Source organism: Lates calcarifer, linkage group LG7_2 (genome assembly GCF_001640805.2).
Source record: "Lates calcarifer isolate ASB-BC8 linkage group LG7_2, TLL_Latcal_v3, whole genome shotgun sequence".
NCBI lineage: Eukaryota > Metazoa > Chordata > Actinopteri > Centropomidae > Lates > Lates calcarifer.
In genome coordinates this window covers 2,744,935-2,770,371 of record NC_066854.1, presented here as the reverse complement: position 1 = coordinate 2,770,371, position 25,437 = coordinate 2,744,935, and the positions used below count along the sequence as shown (strand labels likewise).

Below are 25,437 nucleotides of genomic sequence, written 5' to 3'. Positions count from 1 at the left end.
AGGAGAGGAAGGTCACCTTTTTGGTGAACATTGTGATGTGGTGGAAATCTCCCTGACCTCCTTGTTTCACGGGCAGAGTGAGGAAAAACCTGCTCCTGTCCTTGGAGAAGAACGGCTCCTGTCTCTGCAGGGAGAAACACAAGACTTCAGAGGTGACATACTTTATGCATGAATGAGTTCGGCTGTATTCTGCCTCAATAATACAACATACAGCTGTGAGGATAATACAATGTATAGCTGAAGATGCACAATGGCAAGGACATTTCATACAGCTATATGAATACAGTTCTAGCAGGAATCAGGACCATATTATTGCTGATAAATACAGTTATAAGAAAAGTCTGTATTTAGGTTTACCTGTCTGGAAAGCCATGTCTCTGAGGTCTCCTCATGTCTCTGAATGAAGAGGAAGAGAATTAAATTCACTTTTTAACACAGTTACACGTCCTCTAGAAGTTATTCAGCTGTAAAAACATAATGAGTTAGTGTTGAATCGCTGCTGGGATATTAAAAACGTGGTGATCCTATATGTGTTTTTACACAGTCAGTCATCAGGTTGCTGAGAGTCGGTCAGACGTCGTGCAGGCAGCAAATATCTCTTCCTAATCTAGCCAGCTTCCAACCCCACTCTGAAATTTCAAATCAAAAACACCCACCTGGAGGCAGACTCCTATCGTGGCGTCACACACCGTCAACAGCGAGGTGTTCTGGGGCCGGTTGAGCCACCGCACAGCGAGGTGAGTATTACTGATCCACTTCACCATGGTGACATAGAAATCTCTGCAGAGGAGAGGCAGAGAAGAAAATCAGACCGGGGGGATTTCCTGCTGTTTTCATACAGCATGTGTGTGTGTGTTTGTTACCTGTGTCTGAACTGATCAGGAGGCTGCAGCTCCTGAGTGTGTGTCGCTCCGAACAGGTTGACCACTGACAGCTTGACTGCAGGGTTCGTCTGGCCAGCCTGAGGAAGTAAAGAGACAAACACTGATGGTCTGAAATTAATGCACAGAACAAAAAAAGGCATTTTCCATGTTGACAAGATATGATTTTTTCCTCAAGACCAAAAGCCCGGCTAGCTCAGTCGGTAGAGCATGAGACTCTTAATCTCAGGGTCGTGGGTTCGAGCCCCACGTTGGGCGAAAGTGCTTTTAAAAGGTGGGAATAAGAGGATAGATCGAAACACATCAATTCAACTATTAACAAGAGCCTGAAGCTGATGAGTACTTCTAGTAGTCGAGTTTTGAGCTGGGCATTTCAGCTGTCAGGATGGCCGAGCGGTCCAAGGCGCCAGACTCAAGGCTTGATTCCTTCCTGAGCAAAGGGACTTCTGGTCTCCACATGGAGGCGTGGGTTCAAATCCCACTCCTGACAGACTTTTTGTGAGAATTACTACTCTTCTCCATGATGAAGAGGGAGCTAAGAGGTCACCATTTTGACATCATCACTGCTGTGGACTCTTTTCTCAGACAGCACTGACTTGGGCCCAAAACAGAAAAATGACAGAAGTTATTAACTTCAAACTTTCTCACCCAAAGAGCTGAACTGCACGTGCAGCTAACAAGAACTGTTTAACTCACCTGCTTCTACCTCAAGCTGTGAACTTATCCTTCCTCCCTCGTACTTGCAGGTTTCATCCCTGTGATATTGTATGTAAAAAGCTCACTGAATATGTTCATGCATCATCCTGTGGAGCTTAATTAACTATACAACCAACTGAAGTAGCAGTCATAGTGCAACACTGAGTCAGCTGACCGTCCACTTTCGTTTTGAGGAAACATAATTGTTTATGAAGTCAAGGCCCGGCTAGCTCAGTCGGTAGAGCATGAGACTCTTAATCTCAGGGTCGTGGGTTCGAGCCCCACGTTGGGCGATCCAGCTTTTAGAAGACATGGGTAAGTGGTAAATGGTTATTTAGTACCTCACAATGGGGAACTAGTCATTACTGTATCATTTTTTGTTTGTTTGTTTGTTTATCGTAATAAAATAAGCTCATTAGTGCAGTTTGCTTGTCAACTTATCAGTTGGGAAACACCACACAGGTTATGAGAACATTTTGTGGTCATTTTATCGGATACAAAAAGCTAATTTAAAATCGCAGAGAAAAGACTTGACCCGACATCCATTAGTGAACAAAGTCTATACTCTGCATGCTGCTGCTGAGTGCTACTGAAATGACCTTGAGGCTATTTCAGGAAGCAGGTCCTCCTGTACTACAAGAGCACACTCAGTCTTGGCACATTTTCAACGTACATAACCCACAAAAACAAGACAAAAAAATACTGTAAGTGCAGAAAATGCCAACTGCCTGTTTCCCCTTATTTCATGGAAATATGTGAAGCAGATGAAGCTCAGCTGAGATGTTCAATAAAAGTCCAGAAAGACCACATGTTTAGTGCAATTAGCTTGTGTTAATTTGATTTATTGTGAATTTCCTCTCCTCTGTTTTTATCTAACTGTTCTCTAAGACATTAGGAAAAGACGGTGCAATGGAGGAGAGCATCAAGACAATTCAACCGCTGTAAATGACAGAAATGTAAGGATTGAATGAGTCCAGACTTACCATAGGATATGGGTACTGTAGTCCTCGGGGGTAGGTGCTGCCAGTGAACTGGGCCAGAGCCATGTTGGGTACAAGGGTGTCGTCGATGGTGAGGAAAGCCAGTCGCTCTCCGTCCGGTGACCACCAGTGAGCCAGGTGTGAACGCAGAATCTCCTCTGACAAGAAAACTCAGACGTTGTTGACCATTTTCTGTCTGAACACTTTTTGTCTTCATATTCTGACTCTATAACACTCAGAGGTGCTAATGACATAGTCTTTCTGTGTAGGTCACAACATGTTCTGTCAAATCTGGTAAAAGTGGGTCAAAAATACACTTATTTATCAGACAAAAATACATGTACTTATCCTGCTCTTTCCTTTACATCTAAGTGAAAGAGAAAACACACAGCTCACAGTACATCTACAAACAGAAATTATTCTATAACGTTTCCCATCTGCCCCGGTCTGTGATTACGATGTGCTGCACTCTGTGCGCACCACCACATTACTGAATTTGTTTACACAGCGACTTAATGGATTGTAGAGGCTTGTTGTTGATTTTTCATTGCCATTCTGCTTAGTTCGTCTCGTCTGCTCTGCTGCATTTTTACTGCCATAGACGAATCTTTGAAACACTTTTAAACAGCTGAACTGAGGATGCACTCTGCCCTGAAACTGTTTCCTCAACCAGAGATCACACACCATTTATCTTTTTGCCTCCTTCTGAAAGGAGAAAAGAAATCTCAAAACCTGGAGTTTGAAGCTGCAAAGACTTTAGAATTTATCGACTTGTTTAGCAGTTAATATCATCAAGAGATGAACAGATACATCAAGTAAACTACTTCCTCAAACATTTAACGAAGTTTTCAATTCTAATATTTACATGTGTGGTCAAAATGAGCGAGATGAAATGATTTCATGTGGCAAATTACAGCGTGTATGTTGGTTCACTGGACTGTAGCCAGGACTTTGTAAATATGGCATTGAATCCAAACTCCTACATAATACTTAATTAACCTTTAGAGAAAGATTAATTTAAATACTCAATTACTGTATGTGATGATATGCTTTCTCCACTTGTCAGGATTATAACTGTGAAGGAAGTATAGTGAATTATTGAGTTGCACAGGAGAAAGTCAGGCGACGTGGGATAAAAAGTCCATGTTGACGCTGAAAGAGAAAAAGCAGTGAAAGAGGGCCATGACCAGCAGGATTGACCACCTCAAGACCTGCATGAAGGAGATGGTGGAGAGAAAATCCAGGAGGAGAGGGAACTGGTTCACCAGACACTTCGGGTGCCGCGGCTCGAAGTGAACTCGGGTGAGGGGGTGGGGGGTCTTGTATGGTCCCAAAACTTGCACATATAAAAACCTGGTGACTGATCTGTGAGCTGAGAGACGTCCTCCACAGACGTCGCCTTCTGCCCAACAACCGGCACTGGAAGCTAGTGGAATTAAAAAACAACGACCAACCAGAGCACCCCTAGTTTTTTTTCTAACCTACTGGGTCGAAGCAGACGGCCGTCCACCATGAGTCAGAGTCTGCTCGAGGTTTCTGCCTGTTAAAGGTTCAGTTTTTCCTCGCCACCGTTGCCTAGTGCTTGCTCATGGGGAAATTGTTGGGTTTAGACCTCTTCTTGATAAAAAAAATGTAAAGGATAATTTTATTTCTGTGTTGTTTCAGATCTGTAGAGAATTATAAGTTGTGTTTCAGTCGATATGTTGTAAGAGCGGTAGTTAGATACTGTTTTAAGAAATCATTGCCACACGTTTCGTGTAGGTCATGATCTATTCTTTAAGTCAGTTTCTACTGCACTTTTACGGAACTTTTACTTTTTAACACTTTCAGCACACACCTTCGTACAACCAGTCGGCGAGACCGTTAAAGATGACTCCCTCCATCCCAGAGGAGGTGATTCTCAGGGAGATACTCCTCACATCTGACTGGTAGTAGATGTTATTCTCAAAAATATAGATCTGAAAAGAAAAGAAGAAAGGATGAAGGGAACTCACACCAGTAACTCTCTGCAGTCAAACTGAGTTCTGCCTCTGCGTGTCCCTTCGCTCTCTTCTCCTTTTTGATTTCCTCTCTGAAGAGATTTAGCTTTTTCATATTAAAGCCACTGGTTTTATCTCACCATGCAGCAAACGTGTGTGTTTGCTCTCTCTGTTCCATCAGTGTTTTAACATTTGCATTTGCAAAAAGAAAATCAAACAGGATCAGCTCAACACATCCTGCATGTTCACCAATATCCTCACCTGAATTCATTTTTCTCCCACACGGACAGAGTTTCTCTTTTTCCTGGAGTCATTTACTTTCCCCCTGCTCTGTTCTCAGTAGCCATTAGTCACACAGCAACCATTTTAAATTTAATTCACGTTTTGGTTGGGGGGGGTCAGTGCTGTCATATTTTTGGGAACCAGTACACACATCATGCAAATGCTAGTGACTGCAAATAAAACATTTATCAGTTCATTTTCACCACAGATTTAATAAATAATAGTTAGTTTAGTTGATTATTGGTGTGTGTAGATCACTGGGAAGACTCACTTTAAACACCAATATTAATTCGGATTTCCTGAATCCACAATCTGTTTTGTTGTTTAGTTAAACAGTAGGAGGATAATGATTAGTTCAAAAACATACATAAAACATCAGTTTTCCTAGAAAGACAGAAATACTTGAACATTCTCCATAACTAGTACCAAACTGCATTGGCTTTTCTTGTAATAAATACTTAAATTAACAGCTTAATGCCAGATAGATTTTAGGAAAGGACCCCTAGAATCAAGTATTACGTTATTTTCTCTTTAAAAAATTCTTGGTAGATTCCTGGAAAAGAAGAATGTAATTTGGTGCTAATTATAGGCACGTACCCACTCATTTATTGGAGATTTTATTAAAATTTTATATCAAGGGGAAGGAAATGCTAAAATTTTAATGAGTGTAAAACTGGCTGTTTCAACCAAGAATCAAAAATTTGCTGAACTGCATCTGTGCTTTTAATTTACAACCACACAGAGAGACATTTGTCCTAGTGCCAAATTACACATTTATAGTCAGATCCTGGAATTTTATGAAGAAAAGGAGCTGTAAAATAAAATGTAACCTCTACTATCTTGGCACAGCTTGTGCAGAAGTCCTCAGTCATGTGTATAAGCAGCACCCTGAGTGTAATGTAATGTAAAAATTGTCACAGTTGGAATTAGGTCAGTGGCTGAGACAGACAAACAGAAACACAGGCATAAACAGTGTCTATACTGTAAACACAATCACATCAGAGCAGCAGATCGTCATCACTGGATCAACTCCCTCCGGATAGACGAAGCAGCTTGAATTTATTAGAAGACAGTGAGAAGAGAGAGAAAAAAACACACATATACACTCTGCCTTACCAGCTGTTGTCCTTGTCTTCCCCACGCTGCGTGTTGGAGGACTGCGTTCTGAACCTCTGGAGGGTTTAACTCCCAAACCTCCCTGATAAACACAAGCAATAATATAATATATATATATATATATATATATATATATATTTTTCTTTAACAATCACCAGCTGTTTCTCAACACCACCATGTGCATGCATCACAGAGCATTTAAAAACATGAATGGAAAAACAGCGAGTAAAGTTACCTTGTGTAGATGTTGTAAACGATGTAGGACGCCGTGTACGAATACCTGTACATCTGCAATGAGAGTTCAAACCGTCACGTAATGCAAATATTGATCCATGTCTGAAACCTTGTGGCAATGTTGGCCTCTTCTAAGTCAAGAAAACAATATGAAGGATCCACATGAGGGAACAAAGTCACTGGAGCAGCTAATAACTAACAACAGCAAGAAATAACAGAATGGAAACTGGCCTCATGTAAACAGACAAAAAGCCTGAGTCTTGTGCTGCCTCTGATACAAATCACACTTGTATGTGGTGCAGTCTAATTGCTGCATTACAATAATTATATTCAAACATCAGGATATGTGCTGATATCTTCTTCTAGCTAATATCTTCCGGCGTACAATGTCATAAAGTTTGTGTTTGCCATGCAAAGTCCCAAGCAACACTCTTGATTAGTTGACGTTTTTGCTCAAACACTAGCCCGTTGGTCGATGAGCTTTCTCCTCAGCTCTTTCTTCACCACAATGGTCCAGCACACCTGTCGGTCTCCTGCCTTCATTTTAATCTGATATAAATGATCATTTTCATCAAGGTTTCATCTGTGATCAGTTCTGTTCTGCTCTGAATCCACATGCCATCCATTTTAGCCAAGTCGTGTGAAAGAAAACTTATTTTACAAAAAGATAATAACGCCAAACCTGCAACTTTCATTTTATTCCTCAAAAAAAAAAAAAAGCAGCCTTAAAGCGCTGGAAAAATCATCTTATTCCCCACTGTCTGACAGCATCATATATATATTCTGCATCAGCCCGTTCCAGCAGCTTTCCCTGAAAGCTATGTGATGTTTACATTGAATAAATATTTAAACCCCGGACTCCATGTTTTTATGGCTGCACCATCCCCTTCAAATTTACTGTGTGTAACTTCATACACATTTGACATATTTTGTATTTATAGAAAGTTTGGGATTTTCACTTGAATTTCAAATCAAAGTTTTCATCCTTAACTCTCAGAAACTCTATTGCTTCGACTTGTTTTCCTCACTGCCAGGTGAACTGTGCTACGTGCATCCTCCACAGTTGATTTCCCTTCACGCATGGCGGTGCGCTAACTGAAAGAAATTCAATTGAGAGCAGCTAAAAAATCACAGTATGTGGTGTTTCTTGCACCTCGAGGGGATTTCAGGTTGCCCTGGCAACAAATAAAACCGGAGTGCAATCAATTAAGCCTTAATATGCAGAAGAGAAGTGGAGAGAAATGTTGAGAAAAAGATGCTGAGGAAATACTGCTTCTGTACATGCAGAGGCATGTTTTTTGGAAGGTGGACGCTTGAATCGTTTTTTGTATCAAACAGACAAGAGGTCCTTAAACTTATCAGTGATTCTTACGTGGAATCATTACAGGAACATACTTCAGGACACACAGACGTCCTCCTTTGGTTTTTCAGCTGCCGCAGTATTTCTAAACCTGAGCCTGGACCCACCTGTTTGCAAACAAATCTAAAAATCAATGGAAAAACCTTGACTGCGAGGAGAGAAGAAAGCCTTGTGGCGGATGACTGAATGTTAACAGGCAGAAAAATACACTACAGACTGAGAAAACACAGGCACAAGAAGCACAAAGAAACCCACACAGCTAAAGGCTGACAAAACAGAAACCCAACAAATAAAACCACACCTGTTCAAAGTAGGTGATGCAATTTGTTTGCAAAAAGAAATCGAGTGAGTGTGTTTATATGCAAGTATTCATTCTTCACCAACCATTCTTCTGGTTGGTTGTTTTTCATGTGGTGCCTCTGACTCTGTGTTATCCTAACTATCAAAAGCATCAATGTTCATCTTTTCAATTTGAATCAATTCCAATTTTAAGAAGCACAAAGTGGCAAAGTTGTGAACAAAAGAGCACAAATACAAATCAAGCACAAATCACAAACACGAACAAGGCCAGAGCCTCTGTGTGTGTTTGTGAGTGAGTGACGGTACCCTCGAGTATTGCACAGGAGCACAATGTAAATGACAGCCTGCCAGGAAATAAACAGAGGAGGAAAGGAAAGAACAGCTGGTAATGTTGAGGATGATCCACAAACCCCGATCACAGCTTGTGAGGTCGTGATGAAGGACGCAAATTAAAAAAAAACCCACCAGCAGTTCTCTGGTTGGTTGTTTTTCATGTGAATCTGATTTATTGTTTTGCTTTGAGGAGGCATTTTCATTTGAAACTCACCTGTTTGACATCGTAAGCGAAGAGCGCGTACTTCAGATCTGCAGAGAGCGAGTACTTCGCCACCTTGAAAGCCACCTGACAAGAAAGGAGAGAAAAAAACTGAACCACTACAGATCTTTGACAACAATGCACATAAACTAGGACCTTGTAAAGGACCACTACAACCTCCACATGTCCCTTAGAAACTCATAGAGAACCTTCGAATGGACCTCTAGAACCTTGTCTTTGACCACTAATACTCTCAAAGACCAAACAACCTCTTAGAGAACCTCTGTAATCTCCTAAAGGAGCACTAGAGCACTAGGGCATTTACACCTTCTAAACAACCCACTGAAAAACCTAGAGTACCTCTAGAACCTTCACATCGACCACTAAAACATCCTAAACCATCCTGAAAACCTCCTAAATAACCACTAGAACCTTAGAAAGGACCCATAGTACCTTCTTTAGACTCTGTAAATAATAATACTGATGTGGTAAATGAAATGGAAGTCAAACCCAACATCAAGTGTGTTAGGATGCCTCGAGCCATATTTTTCCTTTAATTTGTCACCTGTCTGAACTTTATGAATAGAAAAGTAGAAAAACAGAGCAAATCTTCAAGGGAAATGATTCATATTTGACAGCTTATGATTGCTCTTTCTGTCAGCTAACATTGTTCATTGCTGCATTTCTTGCTTTCATCCCATGACAATGACAAAAAAAACTCAGCAGGCAAAAACTAATCTAGCAACTAAAGGCCATGAAACCACGAGGGAGCCACAGAAGGTTTTGATATTTCTGTGATGGGCAGATATTTCAAAAATGTCCAGTCACTTTTCAGCCTTTGTGCAGTGACACTGAACAATTAGCCAGCCCTGAAAAATCGTGTCCTCTTTTAAAAATGATGGCCAATTTTGAATTTCTTGTGTCTCTTTTGGTGCTTGACATTGTCTCTAGGCAGTGAGAGTGTTCAATCTGGATTGTGCAGCTGGTTTTCTTTGCAATTTTTTGGGGGGTGGGGGTCAAACCAGCGGCTTCCCTAACTACGAGGCCACCTCTGCCTTTTGATTTTGCTCACAAAGTTGCAGCAGGGGCCTCAAATCCTCATCAAATCCCCTTATGCAACCATTAGAACTACAAGCTATGACAGCGTGGAGCAGCTCTGCAAAAAAGGCAGGAAGAGAGCCAGAAAGGTGCTTTACAGAGAAGGTGAGAGAGTGATAATAAAGGGCTTATAATTTTTCACAGTAGAAGAGTGTAGCAGGTTACGAGAGGATTATAATGATGCAATTAGAAAACAGCTAAATTTGGCATGCTTTTGATCAAATCTGGCATTGCTGGTTGGATTTCACTGAAATGGCATTTAATGGATAATCAGATTACCGATACATGATATAATTTCATATTCCTGGAAGTAATACGTGGGCAACTGCAGACAATAATGGTACAAGCAGGCAAATACTAATCTGAAATGATATTTCAAAAGCGCCAAAAACACTCTCCTCCAGGCAAGCTGAGGCGAAGTGAACTGATTTAGCGACCTTAGAGCCCACAGTGAAGACAGCTGAGCACACAATAGCCCTCCCTCCCCTTCCCTCAGTGACGGACATTATCATATTCTGATTCTGCAGGTAACAGAGTGCTGAGGTGCTGCCGGCAGCTCTGACGTTTCCTCCAGCCTCTGGGGATCCAATCACAGCAGCAAGACGAGAAGAGAGCTGCTCTGTCTATTTATTAAAGAACAGCGTTGAGGCCTGGCCAGCAGCGAGGTTAGGAGGTCTTGTCCTACATACGGCCTGCTGCTTTGCCTTTGACTTTATTGTCTTTACGGAGCTCCCGAAATTTCTTGTGCACACAGATTAATAACAAAGAATCTTCAGAATAGTATCTTAAGAAGTTACTGTATGTTTTTGTCTGCAAAGTACATCTAATACCAAATCAAAGAAGAGGTTCTCAGTATTGATTTTGCAGCAGCAGTGTCAGATCAGAGGGATACAGAGCTTCAGTATATGTTTTATTTATATCATGTGTTTTATGTACTGTATTGGATTTTCAAACCTGTGTGCACTCACTGTTCAGATAATATTTTATCTAATATATTTTAAGTGGAAAACAACAGTTAATTAACAATTATTTTCATTACAATCTGCAGATTATTTTCTCCATTAATTATTTTGCATGAAATATCACAGTGACATTTTTTTTGTTTTATATATCTCCCAGACCCCTGAGATGACATATTCCAGATTCCTTAACCCAAAGATATTAATTTAACTACAACACATTAGAAAGAAAAGCATCAAATCTTCACATCTGATGAGTTTTAACTAATGAATTTCTTGACATCTTGCTAGAATAATATAATATTAGAATCATAGGATAATAAAGGAAAAGCCAATAAACAGAAGCTCTCTTAAAAACAGTGGTACAAAAACTCACAAATGTGCTGTTGCTCAAAATGACTTCCGTCTCGTTCAGGGCGAAGTTAAACTTGATGACGTGACCGTCACGGTTCCTGTACACCACCTCTGAATCTGAGAGAGAACAGAAAGAAAAACATGATCAGCAGAGGATAAAAACAGCCAGCAGCTCATATAAAAAGGGCACTGTAGTGCAAATAAAGAGCAACTGAAGTAACTGCGAGGCATTAAAAAGTGACATCACCTAATAAAAGCAAAGGTCAAGTTACTGTTTGTGGAAATGGAGACGGACTCTCACACATTAAATCCTACATCTTTAAAAAATCTGAAGAATACTGATGAATAAATGTATGGGGAATTGCATTAGACCACCACCAAAGTCCACATAAAAGTGCAAGGTCAGAGAAGCATTTATGACTTCAAAATGTCAACAGTACAACATTTGCGCAGTACGTCTTGTGTAGAGTTCAGCCTTGAAGAATTTGTGCCACTGACCAAATGCAAACTGTTTTGACAGTGTTGACCCTAAATGTGTTACAAGTCCAAAATGGAGGAGGAAGTATTCATGCTGTTTTGAATATTAGTGTTGTTGCAGCATCCAAATGGTGTTGTTTTTTTTTATCCTGCTCTGTCAGAGTGTGAACTGTTCCACAAAAGACAGAAGTTGACAATTAGTCGTACAAGTTATCTGCAGTCAGCGAGCCAATAAAAAGCATCTAATTAGGCAGAATAAGTGGAAACACCTATGTGAGGGGGCTCTGTATCGACAAAACTGATAATTACAAGCACTGAAATGCCAAATACCACAACTCATGACTGACAATTGGCCGATAATGTGCCGTGTTAATGGTAGATAAATCCATGTAACATTTATTCATTGTGTTTAATTGACTGAAACTGCCCTAACGCAAAGATTAACAAGTGTAACGAGAACAAGATATGTCAAGTTTAATCCAGTGTGTACGCTGTGACACTTGTGTAAAATGCAACATAAATACTAAGGACTTCAGTGTCTAAATGTGAAAATTAAAGAGCACATAATGAATATTATTCCCGTGGGTGTTATTCTTCTCATCTGGCAAATGAAGGAGTTGGAAACAAGAGGAGCAACACCTTCTGTAGAGGAAGAAAAAGAAGCACAGACCACCCACTCCACCCTCTGATTTCCATTACACCACAGATCCAGAGTCTGTCAGTTCATTAGCCATCGCTCTGAACCTGACCGCCTGTCCACTGGGAACATTTGTAATTCACACAAATAGCCATGCTAGCTGGCACATAGCCACACACACACATTCACACTGTCCTGGATCTCTCTTATCACACTTAGGTCATAGCTACACCTTCCCTTCCTGCTGTCACATTAATTCACCTTATGTGTGAGATGTGAAATCTTGCACCAGATATTCTGGTAATTTAAAACAAAAGCAGCACCTCCTGCAGAAAATCTGAAGACGTGCTGTCTCAGAAATCATGAAATCGAATGGGTAAAATATATATATAGTCACCAGCTGATAAAACACAGGCAGTGTTGCTCAAAGGTGATAATGTTGTGCTTGTTTTATATCATTGTGATTTGATTATGTTTGGACTGTTGGACAAAACAAGCAAAGTTAAGTGATTATTTTCTGTCATTTTATAGACCAGCCAATTACTAAATGACCAAACAAAAAAACAGACTATTAATCAATAATGAGAATAATCATTAATCCTACTCACTTCACCTCAAAAACGTCTCAGTATTTATTTAAAGTTGATCATGAACGTATGTATTATACTTTTTAACACATAACTTTCCAGGGGATGGGGTAATGTTCCATGGAAAAAACTTTAAATATTCTCTGAAATTAACATAATTCACAAGAGAAAACTCATTCTCTGAGATTAATGTCACAGATTTACACAAAAAATCTCAAATTTACACCAAAAAACAGAATTTTCTCTGAGATTAACATCGCACCCATATTTCACTTTTTTTCCATTTACTTGCATGCTCCTCATAAAAGTTGAAAGATGTTTCTTATTTTCCAGTCCTTGAAGTCAATCTCCGTTTCATTTTTTTATAACCATCCTCATCAAACTGAACCGGGAGCAGCTGTGCCTCCGCTTCTTCCTTTCCCTCCTGATCAACTCCTGAAACTCATTTGGAGTGAATCTGTGGCTGATTGCAGGGGAGGCAATCACTCACTGCTGCATGAGGAGAGACATCTTTCAGGCTAACTGTTCACTAATGACGAGGTAGAAAAAAGTAAAAAACATGACTCATACAATAGAAACATTTTCAAAAGTGAGTGCTGCTTCACAGATTTGAAAAAATGTTGCTAATGTTCCATTAGCAAGTTTCTTAGAAGCTCTTGTGCACATTAACTTTAAATTATAGTACATATACATTATAAGATATAGTATTGTAGTATGTTTTAACATTTCTTTTATCAAAAACTTCAAGCAGTTGTCGGTAGAGAAAAGACTTAAGGAAACTGGTGACAATTGGAGACACTAGGCTCTGCATATAGTGCATGTACTGTTTGGGCCCACGTGGTTGATTTAACAAGATGTCTGCATTTCTGGAAGCCGCTATGTATCAGTAATAGAAGATTTACAGAGGATCTACTGGGGATACATTATTCAAGAGAGGATTCTGCTTTTGCAGTATTGTTTCATGTCTCCACATGATTTAGTTACTTTACATAATATCATCATAACTAATGCATCTTTCATTTTGTTTTATTCATAGGGGTCACTTCTAAAGATGTAGCCTATTGCTTGTACAAACCTCATTAGCAATCATGTACAACAAAGCCAAGCAGCGTGAAGCACTCGTCCATAACACACTCTGATTGCACACACACACACAAACATACACACACACATACATGCTGGCTATCTTCCTCCCTGTACCTGGATGCTTTTTTCATCCTCAGATGGATCTGGCATAAATAAGCTTTACTTAATACATTAAGCACACACAATGTAAACAACAACTGCATGAATAATTCACTCATATGACTCTATAAAGACACAGCATATAGGAATGTCAAATTAGATACAGACAATGAAACCATCTCTGCTGAAAGGCGATTGTAAGGCTCCCTTGGTAACATCAAAAATCAGTGTAGCATCTATAATGCTGATGATGATGCAAGGAAATCATAAATAAGCAGCAGAGAGCAGTAGGGGATACTGATGAGCTGCTCTCTGCCTGTAGAGACAACACAATTTTTTAGAGGGGGGGAAGGATCGTGTCACGCGATGAAACTACGAGTTTAAACGCTACTGCTGCAAGGAATTGTGGGACCTTTTGTAAAGGAAGGTCCAGTGTCTCCTCTGCTAAAGAAGATAAGATAGGAGGTACCGAAGCTCCTCTCCTTAACATTTAGAGAATTCAACCAGCTTTAGGAACCTTCCTAAGTATAAAAGACTACCGAAGCTCTCAAAAGTGATTTTCTCGCTGTTTCATTTTGAAAGAACAAAAGCCAATGGGGAAGCTCTAACGCTTGGCCAAGCAACCAATGGTAACTTCACTTCATTGGAACAGGCCTGCAAAAAAGCAGAATGAAAGCAATCTGACACATTTATTGATTTAAATTAATCCTACATCTGCCGTATTGTACATTTTTTAAAATCATAAGTTTGGTTTTAGATTAGTTAGGTTAAAGACCTGGAAATCTAATGGGGGTTCACATCATAAGCACGTTCTCGACTTGTACGTCCTCAAAAACTACGGTTAGATCACACTTCATGCTGCCACTACTCACGATCTAATCTATCTAATACACAGGATGTGAGCTTGATGACATTATTTATTTGCATTCATCCTTCGTCTGTGCCTTTCACTCTGAACGAACGTGCTCCGTGTGGTCAGGAAACAGATTTAAGGCGCTGATGTGTTTGGTTGTTTTGCTCTGGTTTCCTGACGGCGTTGAGATGAAATATTATCTTAATAATATTCAGCTCTTGTTTAGCAGCCGGTGAACTCAAGGAGCTGCAATCTCACATCTTAATTTCTTATATTATTTTGTTATTTTTGTGAAGTGGTCGGACGTGACTTTGGCATCCTGATGGCATTGGAGATTCATTGTGAATTTCACCGGCTTCTGCTTTGTTTCACTCGATTCATCAACAGTCTGGTGTTTCTTGAAGTACTATTATAAGAGATCTGATGTAAGTGTCCCTCATGCTATTAAATTAGGGTGAGCAGCTATTGAAGCCTGACTCGGATGTTAGAAGAGAGAAGAGGAAATGAGTTGGGGGGGCTGTCAAGGAAGCAATTTCCATTACAGACATGTTTGAATTACACCCACAAACACCTCCAGGAGGACCGGCAGTAAATTCAGGTCGAGACCGGGGGGTGGGTGTCTCTCAGCTCTCATCACACACCGAAGTCAACGTTAGATTTACGCCACACAACATGTCAGGCGGTAATTTCCCAACTTCATCATCAATTTCAACATAACAGCTAATGGGACAGCTGACCCTGTTGGGTTGAAAAATTCATTATTGAGGTACTAAAAAACAACTCACTTCTCACTCTGGTAGGTGATGTAATTTTAAACCTGAGCTGACGCCACCTCTGATTCTACAACAATATACAGACGATCCATCATGTCTTTTTGTGTCTCGAAAGCTTGTTAGACACCAGTATATACATATAACATATACATATAATTGATGATGATAAATAATTTTTCAGTGTGTTCTTCAATCGATGTTAGCTGAACAAAATATCTGACTCTTTAGCTACTGCAACCTCATCCTGTAGTTTCTATCTAACTAAAAGTCTGTGTTGTTTGGTGCTGATTAAATAGAGTACAGTGCGTTTTTGTTGAGATTTTTCAACTAATGAGACTGAACCAAAACAGTAAAGCAAGGGGCGTGAAAACAAACAAACAAACAAACAAAAATGAGGTTAACGATGCTAAAGAGCTTCAGAAAGCTGCGGGAACCTGCATAATTTGTATACAAATAATAATATGACCATTCCTCAAATAAAAATAATAATTATAGCAGCTTTAAACACCACATACTATGCAGTTTTATTTGCTGATTGTCAATTCCAGCTGGTAGAGCTGAATTGTATTCAGATCAAATGAGTGTCCCCTCTTTTAGAGAGTGAAATAAGGTCCTCACAAGCACATGTATACATGCATTTGTGTGTGTGTGTGTGTGTGTGTGTGTGTTTTAGGCCATCCCCACCAGAGCCCATAATGAGAAGCCACAGGCCACAGGACTAGTCATTAGTATTATCTCCCTGTGGAAGGAAAGGACACAGCAGGCTGTGGATCTCTGTTTCAGATCCAGAGCAGGAAGGCTATCTCTCACTGTCTCCCTCTCCTTCCACCTCTGTCCTTGTGCCTCTCGTCCCTCCTCTTATACCTTCTGTCACTCCCTGGAAGGTGTTACGAAGATATTTAGCCATCTACTCTCCTGACTTTACTCTTAAGGCAATAATTTAGCCGTCATGTTGTCAACACATCACCGTGTCACGTAATCTGTCACGCTGTCAAGGAACCAGTTTAACCCCATGATCATGTTAGATTCTCCGCATTCGAATACGAGCGAGAACGTGTGGAGGAATGGTCAGAGCTCTGTTGTCATAGACCAAGGTCGCACTGTAACACCCCCAGCAGAGAGCATCTTATGTAACATGGGAAGGAAAATGTGACAAGGAGGTGTCAGCGATGAGGCCTGGAGGAAAGATTGGGGGGGTGGTTGAGAGAAAGGTCGGTGAACTCGAGTGGAGGGATGATGACTAGTCTGGAGAAAAATACAGTTGGAGAGCTGTGAATTTGTCGCACTTTTGGCCACAGAGACTTAAGATTATTCCCCTCAGTCAGGAACAAATTGGGGTTTAGTGGCCTTGCTCAAGGACACTTTGACAAAACTCTACAATTAATGGCCGACCCCTTGAACAGCTGAGCTACAGCTGCTGAAAAGACGACCTCTAACAGCCAGACTGGGATCACTTCCTACAGTCTAACTTGCATGTTTGAAGCATTTCATTCACTTGTAGATGTTTAAAAATGGCTATACAATATCTGTATCTATACTTTCCCCTGTTGTTTTTGTTATTCCTTCAAGAGCCAAGCTGTCAATCAGCTGGTTTTGGGCGGGCCTTCCTGACTTGACTCGTCAATTCCTGCACATATGAATCCTGCTGTGGCATTAAGGGCTTGGGCAAATATTGAATTACTGCTCAGCAACACAAGTGCAGATCTGTGACAGGGTGCAAAGTCCAGTCTCCTGCAGACGTTTCTTCCTGCAGCTAGTGCACGTTAATCAGTGAATATAGATAGAAGATGGAGTGAGGTATAGTAGTAATTAAACAGGGTGAAGTATCTGTTTACACCTGTGAATAAGCTGGAGACGTGTATTCAAAATGCTTGTTAAACACAACATATCTTTTGTTGTTTACTAATTTTCTGATAACAGGTTAAAAACACTGTGGTGTTATTATTATATTGCCTAAATCTGGTTTATCACAGGGTGGGAGGATATTTGACCCTGAGTCACTGTCGGCCGTCGTGCTCTTGATTCACTGACACTGTGAGGCCATCTGTGTTTGGATATGCAGGTTAGCAGGGGTCACTTCAATTAGCTCATGTGTTTATGCACAAAAAAGACACAATAGATCAGAGGCGGCATCAGAGGCTGTGTGTGTAAGAGTAACTCTTATTCTACTCTAACTCTATTATTTTTAGCACTAAAAGTCAGTCCTACTGTGAGTCGATGAGAAGTAAAATATGTAAAGATATTAGGAAATAATCACATGAAAAAAATATATAATATAATCAGAACTGAAAAGAGGCTATGAAATAATATTTGAATTATAATTTAGGGTTATGAATAAAAACTAATTTAATTTATTAATGAAGCATTTAATAAATAAAACATGTTTTTTGTGGTTTAATTTTTAATAACGTAATTTAATTTAATTTAATTTATCACTGACATATATAAAGAATGAATGAAGTATTTTTTGGTGGTTAGTTAAAGGTAGATGGAGTCCTGCTGGGAGAATTTGAACTAATGACCACAGTATTTATTCTCCCTGTGGCCCTGAACGCATCATGGATCTTCTAAAATTGTCTCAGCTTTATATGTGATTAACTTTGTTCTCAGAGGTCAAATACAGACATCAGTGTTTGTAACAATAAAGGACAAAGTGAATATGTGCACCACTGTGTTTTCTTTACGTTGTCTAACTTTTACCTGCCTGAACAACTTCCTCTCTCTGAGATTATCAGGGCTTCTTCCACCTTTATGAATTCACTGTAACTCTGCAGACAGCTCACAGTTATCAGCTCCTTGCAGAGACTATAATCTCAGCAAATGAATGGTTTTAATAAATATGGAATTACTACCGGCTACCTCTCTCTTCGCTGACAAATGTTTGGAGTCTGTAATGAAACCTCAGGTGGAGAAATTCTCATTTTCTGCTCATGCACTTCCCACAGAGCTCGGAACTTGTTTCATCTCCCATGATAGGAAAGATCATGTCCATCCTGTGGTTAGATGAACAATATTGTTTTTTTATTAAGCTCATACTGTACGTTCACTGGTCAACATCGTCTGCCTCCAAGACAACTGGTAAACATCATTTCTCATTTCTAATAATGGGAACAAATAACCTGATAATCTTTGAATTATCTATTTATTTCTTTTTAATTATATTTCTTTTAGGTTTCATCTGTTTGCTTCCTTACATGGAAACAAAATCCTTTTTTGGTTTTTAAAAGTGCTCTACAGAAAACATTATTTATGTCTACATACTACTATTGACATATTTTTGCGCCTTTAAGCTCATTGTTTTGGTGCTTTTGGTTCACTCTCACCGCTCCAATAGCACTGTTTTCATAGAAAAAGCCCTAAAAACTCACTGTACACCACCTTCTCAGCATCAAAAGGCAGACATAGTGGAGCATTTAGCAGCTAAAGAGCCAGATGTTTCCCTCAGGAGTTGTCAGAGACCAATAACAGAAGTAAAAGAGAGGGGATATTCAGCAGTTGGACACAAACACAACTATAAATGACTCTAAAAGTTACTGCGTGTGGTTCATAAATGTAACAGAAACACTCTTGTATGAAAATCCAGTTAGATCTAGGTCATGTTTTTTTTTTTTTTTTTTTGCCAATTTGAAGACCTTTATTTTGGTTTGTAAATTTCATCCTCCTCAAAAATTCCAAGGCTTCAAGCTCGGAGCAAAAAAATTAACCTTGACAAGTGCAGGTGTTCTTGTGGGAAAAAAGGGTATAAAGGTGTTAAAACACGCTGCGATCAAACCAGCTGTCGAATCTGAAACTGTTCTGAATTTCTGTAGGCAACAGGAAGCAGCCAGACATGACCAGCTGTTCCTTCCAAACTAAACAACCCCGGACAAGGCAGCACATGTATTTCATTTTTCAGGAGATAAAAATAACCAAACCGCGTCTGGTTTACTGTCTGGAGCTCACGTGGCGTCCCTCAAACTTCACACAGACGTCACCTTCCTACTTCCTTCTCAAAGTCGCACTGTTTTGTTCTCCTCTGTTATATCATCATCACACTTTTCCCCACAATGTCACATCGTCCTCACCTCCTGATTCTCCTCCTGAGATATGTCAACCTCAGCTCCATGTCTTTTTCTGAGCAGACACTGAACTCAGCAGAGGAGTTTCAGTGTCTGACTTGCTTGCTTTTATGTCCCTAGCAAACATTAAACCATTTTTGGCTCCATTAAGTAGCAAGATTATGTTTTTCCCCCACAAGAAACTAATTAAAATTGCCTTTTCTCAAGAAATTTTGCCACACAATAACGGCGAGTCTTGCTGTCATATTTTCCTCATGTCTCTTTTTGCACAAATACTCTGCACAGTGGAAGAAATCCATCATGGAGGAGGCACAGAGACCAGTTTCTACACCCACAGTAGCCTAAAATCAGACAGAATGCAATGCAGCTAAAAGCCAAGTAAGCACCAGAAAAATTTAGACTTTTTTAATAACACAATTTCCTACTGTCTGACTATCGTACTTGTCTAATACAGACGGAAAACCAGGAGTTATAATCAATAAAATCAACACTAGAGCTAATGAGCTTCTTACTGTAGCAGCAGAAGTGACAGTGTCTGCTACAGGTGTGATTAGCTGTCACAACAATGACACTTTTAGTTAATACCATCCAGAACAAGACTCCGTTCTACAGCCACAGACTTTCAACACATCATAATTAAATGTACATAAAAGGACTGAGGAGACTGTCAGTATTCACAGCTGTAAAAACCATGTGGATGGGAAACTGCGAGCCTCAGTAACACAGAGAAAAATGAAAAGGAAAAGCCAATATGTGTTCATTTTTTCACTCCCATTGTTTTTCTTTTTATCGCTGAGTGATTTTTTCCAGACTCACCGCTGATCCACGTGGCTTCAGGGTCATGAACGCTGAACTCTGGTTTATACAGATCTGTTACAGTCAGCCTGGACTTGCTGCTGCCGGGGACCTCCACTGGGGAAAACAACACAATCAAATCCAGTTTATTTTCACCGCTTTATCTCTGAAGAACAAAGGACAAAGCAGAGACACAATCAAAAGCAAACACTGCATCAAAATGGTACCTGAAAAGAAATCTTAAGGTTTGAGGTTTTTATGATTAAAGGCAAACAAATGGGAGCAGAGAGGCAGGGAAACGCACTGGTGAAGAGAGTGATTATATACATATTCATCTGTTTACTTGTGCATGAATGCACACATGACCATTACACAAACACAGACACACACACTCACATATTCTATGTTTCATCATATTTTCACAAGAGATTTCCCTGCAGCATGCAATGCTGTCAGAAAATCCAACACAGCGGCTTTAAAGGAGATAAAATATATGTTTATATTTAAGTAGAAGTAAAGTAGGATCAAATAGTAACCATAAATTATGTATAAAGCAACTGTTTTGCTGTGATTTTCCAAAACAAGAAAGCCCTCATGCTTTGCAAAGGTCCTAAAGTCTAAGCCTGTCAAAACTATAAAACCATTTTTAATTTAAATATAAGTTATATATGAAACATGAGCACAGGAAATGTATTTATTAAAACTTTATTTTCTGATTTATCTATTTCCATAATTGTTACTGTCATCATCTTTCTCTTAGCAACTGACGTACCGGGTGTGAGGACGACCACAGACATGGTGATGAGTGAGCAGACCACCACTATCACCAGCAGAGAGATGGCGATGCCCTTCCAGTTCCTCTGCGGCGGGCTGACGTCCACAAACTCCTGCAGACACACACAAAAACAAACACTGTGATAACGGCGTCCGCTCATCCAGAGGATTAATGAGGTCCAACAAAAAGTCCTCCAACTCACACAACCATACTGGTCATTTGTTCCCACACTTAAATACGACTACAACCGTTTCCTGAAATGCCGCCTGCCAGAACACGATAACAGTAATAAACAAATGGTTAACGTTATTGAACGATCTCTGCCTTGTTAGGCATGAAAACGAACCTGGCTGGGTTTAGGTTTGGCGAAAATAGCTTAGCAAAGGAGCAACAATAACTGTGAGGTTTTAAACGGTTTTAAACCCGGGTCTCCTACATGAAAGTGTCAAGTTTGTTTGACCCATCCACCTGCCCCAAAGCAGAGTCTGTCAGCACTTAAACTACATGTACTTGATAGATGTTATAATTACTACGGCCACTAAATGTCGCTCAACAAGAATACGTTACTGTGGGTCATAATAATGTGCTTCCACAAACGACTGGGGATGGTAGAGTCAGCCTTAGTCCAGACTAAAGTGTCACGACGACTTGACAGATTGGACATATTCTCCTAACTCTGATCATCCCCTGACTGTTTTCTCCAGCACTGTGTCTTGCTTACTGCTTAAAAATGTATTGATTACAACGTTTCAGCCTGTCCGACCTTCATCAGCTATACGGGCAGCATCACAACACATCCATAAATAAACATATGTATGTACACAGGAGCTGCCTCAGTCATCCAATCACAGACTCAAGGTATGTGCATCATCAGTCAGAACATAGCATTAAAAAGTTAAAAAAGTAAAGTGTATAAAATCAGTGATTCAAGCAGACTTGTTAGCATTCATCTCTAGTATCTTACTATCAGATGGATTGATTTTTGAATTTGCAGTCCAGCTCCTCTTATAACTGGACACTGAAAGGACACAAACTCTTATGCAGCTTACATTCATCCTGTCTAGACAGAGAAGCGATTATCCCTCCAAAAACATTCATCAGAGTAAAGCCTTTTGTATTACAAAAAAAGGGCAACACTTGGGTTTGACATAGAGCATAAACTGAGATTTTGATTTTACATTTTGTGCCTTTCAGGTGACCCTTTATCTGCAGTAAAGGCAAAAAAATTTGCAGTCTGCTTTAAGACTCTTGGACAGCAGAAACCTTTTTCTTTCCTGTGATGACACCTCCGACCTGGTGCTCGAGAAGCTACCGGGTTACATCATTTCTCCAAACTGATCTTTTCACTCTCACTTCAGGCTCGGATGATGAAAGTTACCTGTAGCCAAGACTTTAGAAAGAGACAGAGAGAAAAGAGTGAGGTAGAAGATGATGCAAGGAGGGCTTTTGGTTCTACCACGGATTTGGCCAGAAAACAGGCGTGGACGTGTGCTTGCAGGTTTCCAGCAGTGACACTGCAGGGAAGTGTAATAGGTAGATGTCATATGGCGTTTAATTCACCTTTCTTCAGAGCATCAGCAAGAGACATAGAAGCATAAAGGAGGACAGTGTGAAGCCTCTTTCACACATCAAATGTGTCAGACTGAATATGAACTTTTCCAACAGCACTACTTGTTTTCTCTGTGCAGCTTACATGTATAAAGTGCTCCCACTCAACACTAGACAGATGAGTTAGAAACACGTTGCTTTCAAGGTACGTGACTTGTTATTGCAGCAGAAAAACAGTTGAAAAGAAGAGAATAATCTTGATATCAAGCAGCTCTGTCATCTCATATTCCCATATAAAAAAAAACAATTTTAAAGAATTTAAACTTTCCCACCTCAAACCAGCATTTCTCTGAACTAAATACACCAGCACACATCTTTTGTTGTGTGCAGCAATATGCTGATTTTGTTAGCTTGCTGTTTCCCTGTTTTAAGTCTTTATGCTAGGCTAAGCTAACCAGCTATATATTTACCACACAGATATGCGAACAGAATCAAAGTTTTCATTTAACCTTATGCATATTTTACAAAATGTTGAACTATTTCTGTAATGAGTCAATAAAGTCAGACATTACTAATTTAGCAAGACAGATACAGCATAAGAAAATGGCTAATTTGAGGAGGGCAGAATGGTAGATGTAGCTAAACGGTAAAAATGTCGCTAGCATTGTAGAGTTGAAAAAAAGCTAACGTTAGCATTAGCAGCAGTTGTGACAAACATGGGAGTTTGCTTAATGTTTGGCTAGCGCTTTACAGTGAACGTTAGCATTAGCAGCTATTGGCTTACCAGACTAGGAGAGACGTTGCGAGTTCAGCATCAAACTTTATTCCTTTACTCGCCAAAAGCTGTCTCATGGTGGGGAGAGACGTTATTGTTAGTCCTTACCTCTATTTCTATCACTTCTTTTCTTCAACCGACGTTGGCATGCTAAGCAGCTAGCCCCAGCCCGTCTCGGTGTCACCGGTGCGTCAAGATAGCTACCAGTACTAACGTTGGCTCTGTAGCCATAGAAAAAAACAGCGCCTTTAAAGGAAAATTCAGGTTTATGACAACTTGTGGTTTCCCTTTATACTTTTGACAGTTGTTTCTATCAATTATTATAACTTTATACTCACCAGAGTGCTGTTTTCTCTTCCAAATATAAGTGCGACTAACATGAAAGTTGTTTTAAACCCTGCCGACAAATGTTGCCCTACTCGCAGGTGCAAGTAATTCAATTAATTAGTAACTAAAAAGTGATTGATACCATTAGAAAAAATGGCTGAAAGTATAAAAATAAGAACCAAATGGCAATAAAAATCATCAACAAAATCAAAATTGTGGTGACAAAATTACATTTGACCGAAGTGAAGATGATGATTGAGTGATCATACCAATTCTATATAACTGTTTCTTAGCTATGAGTTAAAAATAAAGTTTTATTCCAGAATACCTCCCGTTCTTCAAACATACTGACTACTGAAGAGCACTGACATTATATTTACAGTGAATTACCTATACTACAGGCCTGACACTAACAATTATTTTCATTGTCACTGATTGATACATTTTCGGTGCTGAAACCAGATAATTCTTGGCATTTCTCTTGAAAAATCTATCCAGCACTTATTTGATCATCAATAGTTAATGATCAATCGATGAACAACCATAGCATTATAGTACAGACTTCAGTGTTGAGGGATTATGATGATGGAGTCGTTTTGAATGAATGTGTCAGACACTGAAGATGAGAGGCACAAATGTGCCTAGAAACTGCTGGTGAGGTGGAAACTGTTAATTAATGAAGCAGAAAAAAATGATTCTCTCTCTCTCTCTCTCTTTCTCACACACACACATACACACACACACACACACACAGCAGTGGGTAGAGCTTTCTTTGCACACCACTGGGCCATCGACTTCTCTCTGAGTATTAGTTCAACATCTCTGAGCTAATTCTCTGCATGCTACGTGTGTGTATGTTTGTGTCCGTGAGTGTGTACGAGAGTATATATATATATATACATGTGTGTGTGTGTGTGTGTGTGTGCCTGTGTTTGTGTGTGCAAAGCCGACACAGTTCATTGCAACAGTCTGTTGATCAGACTCACTTCAGTGGAGAGTAAAGCAAGCGAGGAGTTCAAGTCCGTGTGTCAGTGTTTGTGTTTACGAGTGTTTGTGCATTGGAGAGCGAGGGAGACGGTTAATGGGATAAAGACGCAGTAATACATCAGTCTTTTTACTGGGCTCCAATGAGACTAAGCAAACACATTATATGCAACTTCTCTGGAATTAAAAATTACAAATATAAGCAATTTTAACATGGCTGCCGATGAACTAAAGACTCAGAGGATGGTTGATTTTCTTCTGTGAGCCATAAAAACATCTACAGACCTGCCAACACAAACCTGAGCCTTGATAACCAAATAAATAAATAAATAAAAAGAAAAGGCTGACAAAGAAAAGATGATGAGGAATGGGATAAACACCCAGACACACTGAATTTATCTACACAGTCCACAGAAACACAACAAACAAAGGGTCCAAAACTCAAAACCAAACATCAGTCTGGACCAACCAAAGAGAAAGAAAAGTACATACAATCCCAGATATTTACTACAAAAACTCAAAAGACACAGTAGAAACTGGGAGATTACCTGAGCAACTGGAAAACAAGAAAGACTCGCTTACAGACCAGGTGGACAAAAACAAGCCAAAGAAAACATACAGTCAGTTCTGCGAACAATGAGAGGTCAATGTGTAAACCAATCTTCACCACAACAAATCCAAAAACCAAGAGTCTTGACACACATCAGATACGACGCTCACCACCACATTACTGGAGTTTACTGCAACACCACTTTAAGTAGCTGTGAAATTTAATGTATTGATTTGTGCCACATTGAACAGCAAATAAAAAAACAATAACAAAATATCAACTTGTAGCGACTACAGTGTTGTTTCACTTATGTCTGGTTATCTTAAGTGCTAAAGTTGA

The 25,437-nt window shown here is 39.7% G+C and overlaps 1 protein-coding gene and 3 non-coding genes across 10 annotated transcripts in view; 3 read left to right on the top strand and 1 right to left on the bottom strand.

Annotated features, from left to right (window-relative positions):
* The window catches only part of LOC108873070 (inactive dipeptidyl peptidase 10), a 57,474-nt gene that overhangs the window by 13,649 nt on the left and 18,388 nt on the right, over positions 1–25,437 (bottom strand). For 4 of the 7 annotated variants that reach the window (XM_018661155.2, XM_018661153.2, XM_018661158.2 and 1 more), the window contains exons 2-13: positions 20,912–21,026; positions 20,161–20,256; positions 10,797–10,891; positions 8,376–8,450; positions 6,170–6,222; positions 5,935–6,016; positions 4,395–4,515; positions 2,561–2,715; positions 864–961; positions 657–780; positions 358–396; positions 17–124 (exon numbers count right to left, since the gene is read on the bottom strand). In XM_018661155.2, coding sequence (XP_018516671.1) covers positions 17–124; positions 358–396; positions 657–780; positions 864–961; positions 2,561–2,715; positions 4,395–4,515; positions 5,935–6,016; positions 6,170–6,222; positions 8,376–8,450; positions 10,797–10,891; positions 20,161–20,256; positions 20,912–21,026 — 1,161 coding nt within the window. Of the gene's footprint in view, positions 1–16; positions 125–357; positions 397–656; positions 781–863; positions 962–2,560; positions 2,716–4,394; positions 4,516–5,934; positions 6,017–6,169; positions 6,223–8,375; positions 8,451–10,796; positions 10,892–20,160; positions 20,257–20,911; positions 21,027–23,345; positions 23,484–23,575; positions 23,681–25,437 lie in introns of those variants that run through there. The other 3 variants (XM_018661161.2, XM_018661159.2, XM_018661157.2) reach the window with 3 other exon arrangements.
* On the top strand, positions 1,067–1,139 carry trnak-cuu (transfer RNA lysine (anticodon CUU)). The gene has a single exon. It is a non-coding gene; the product is annotated as a tRNA-Lys (tRNA).
* trnal-caa (transfer RNA leucine (anticodon CAA)) lies at positions 1,261–1,371 on the top strand. Its single transcript has 2 exons — positions 1,261–1,298; positions 1,326–1,371. It is a non-coding gene; the product is annotated as a tRNA-Leu (tRNA).
* trnak-cuu (transfer RNA lysine (anticodon CUU)) lies at positions 1,798–1,870 on the top strand. Its single transcript has one exon. It is a non-coding gene; the product is annotated as a tRNA-Lys (tRNA).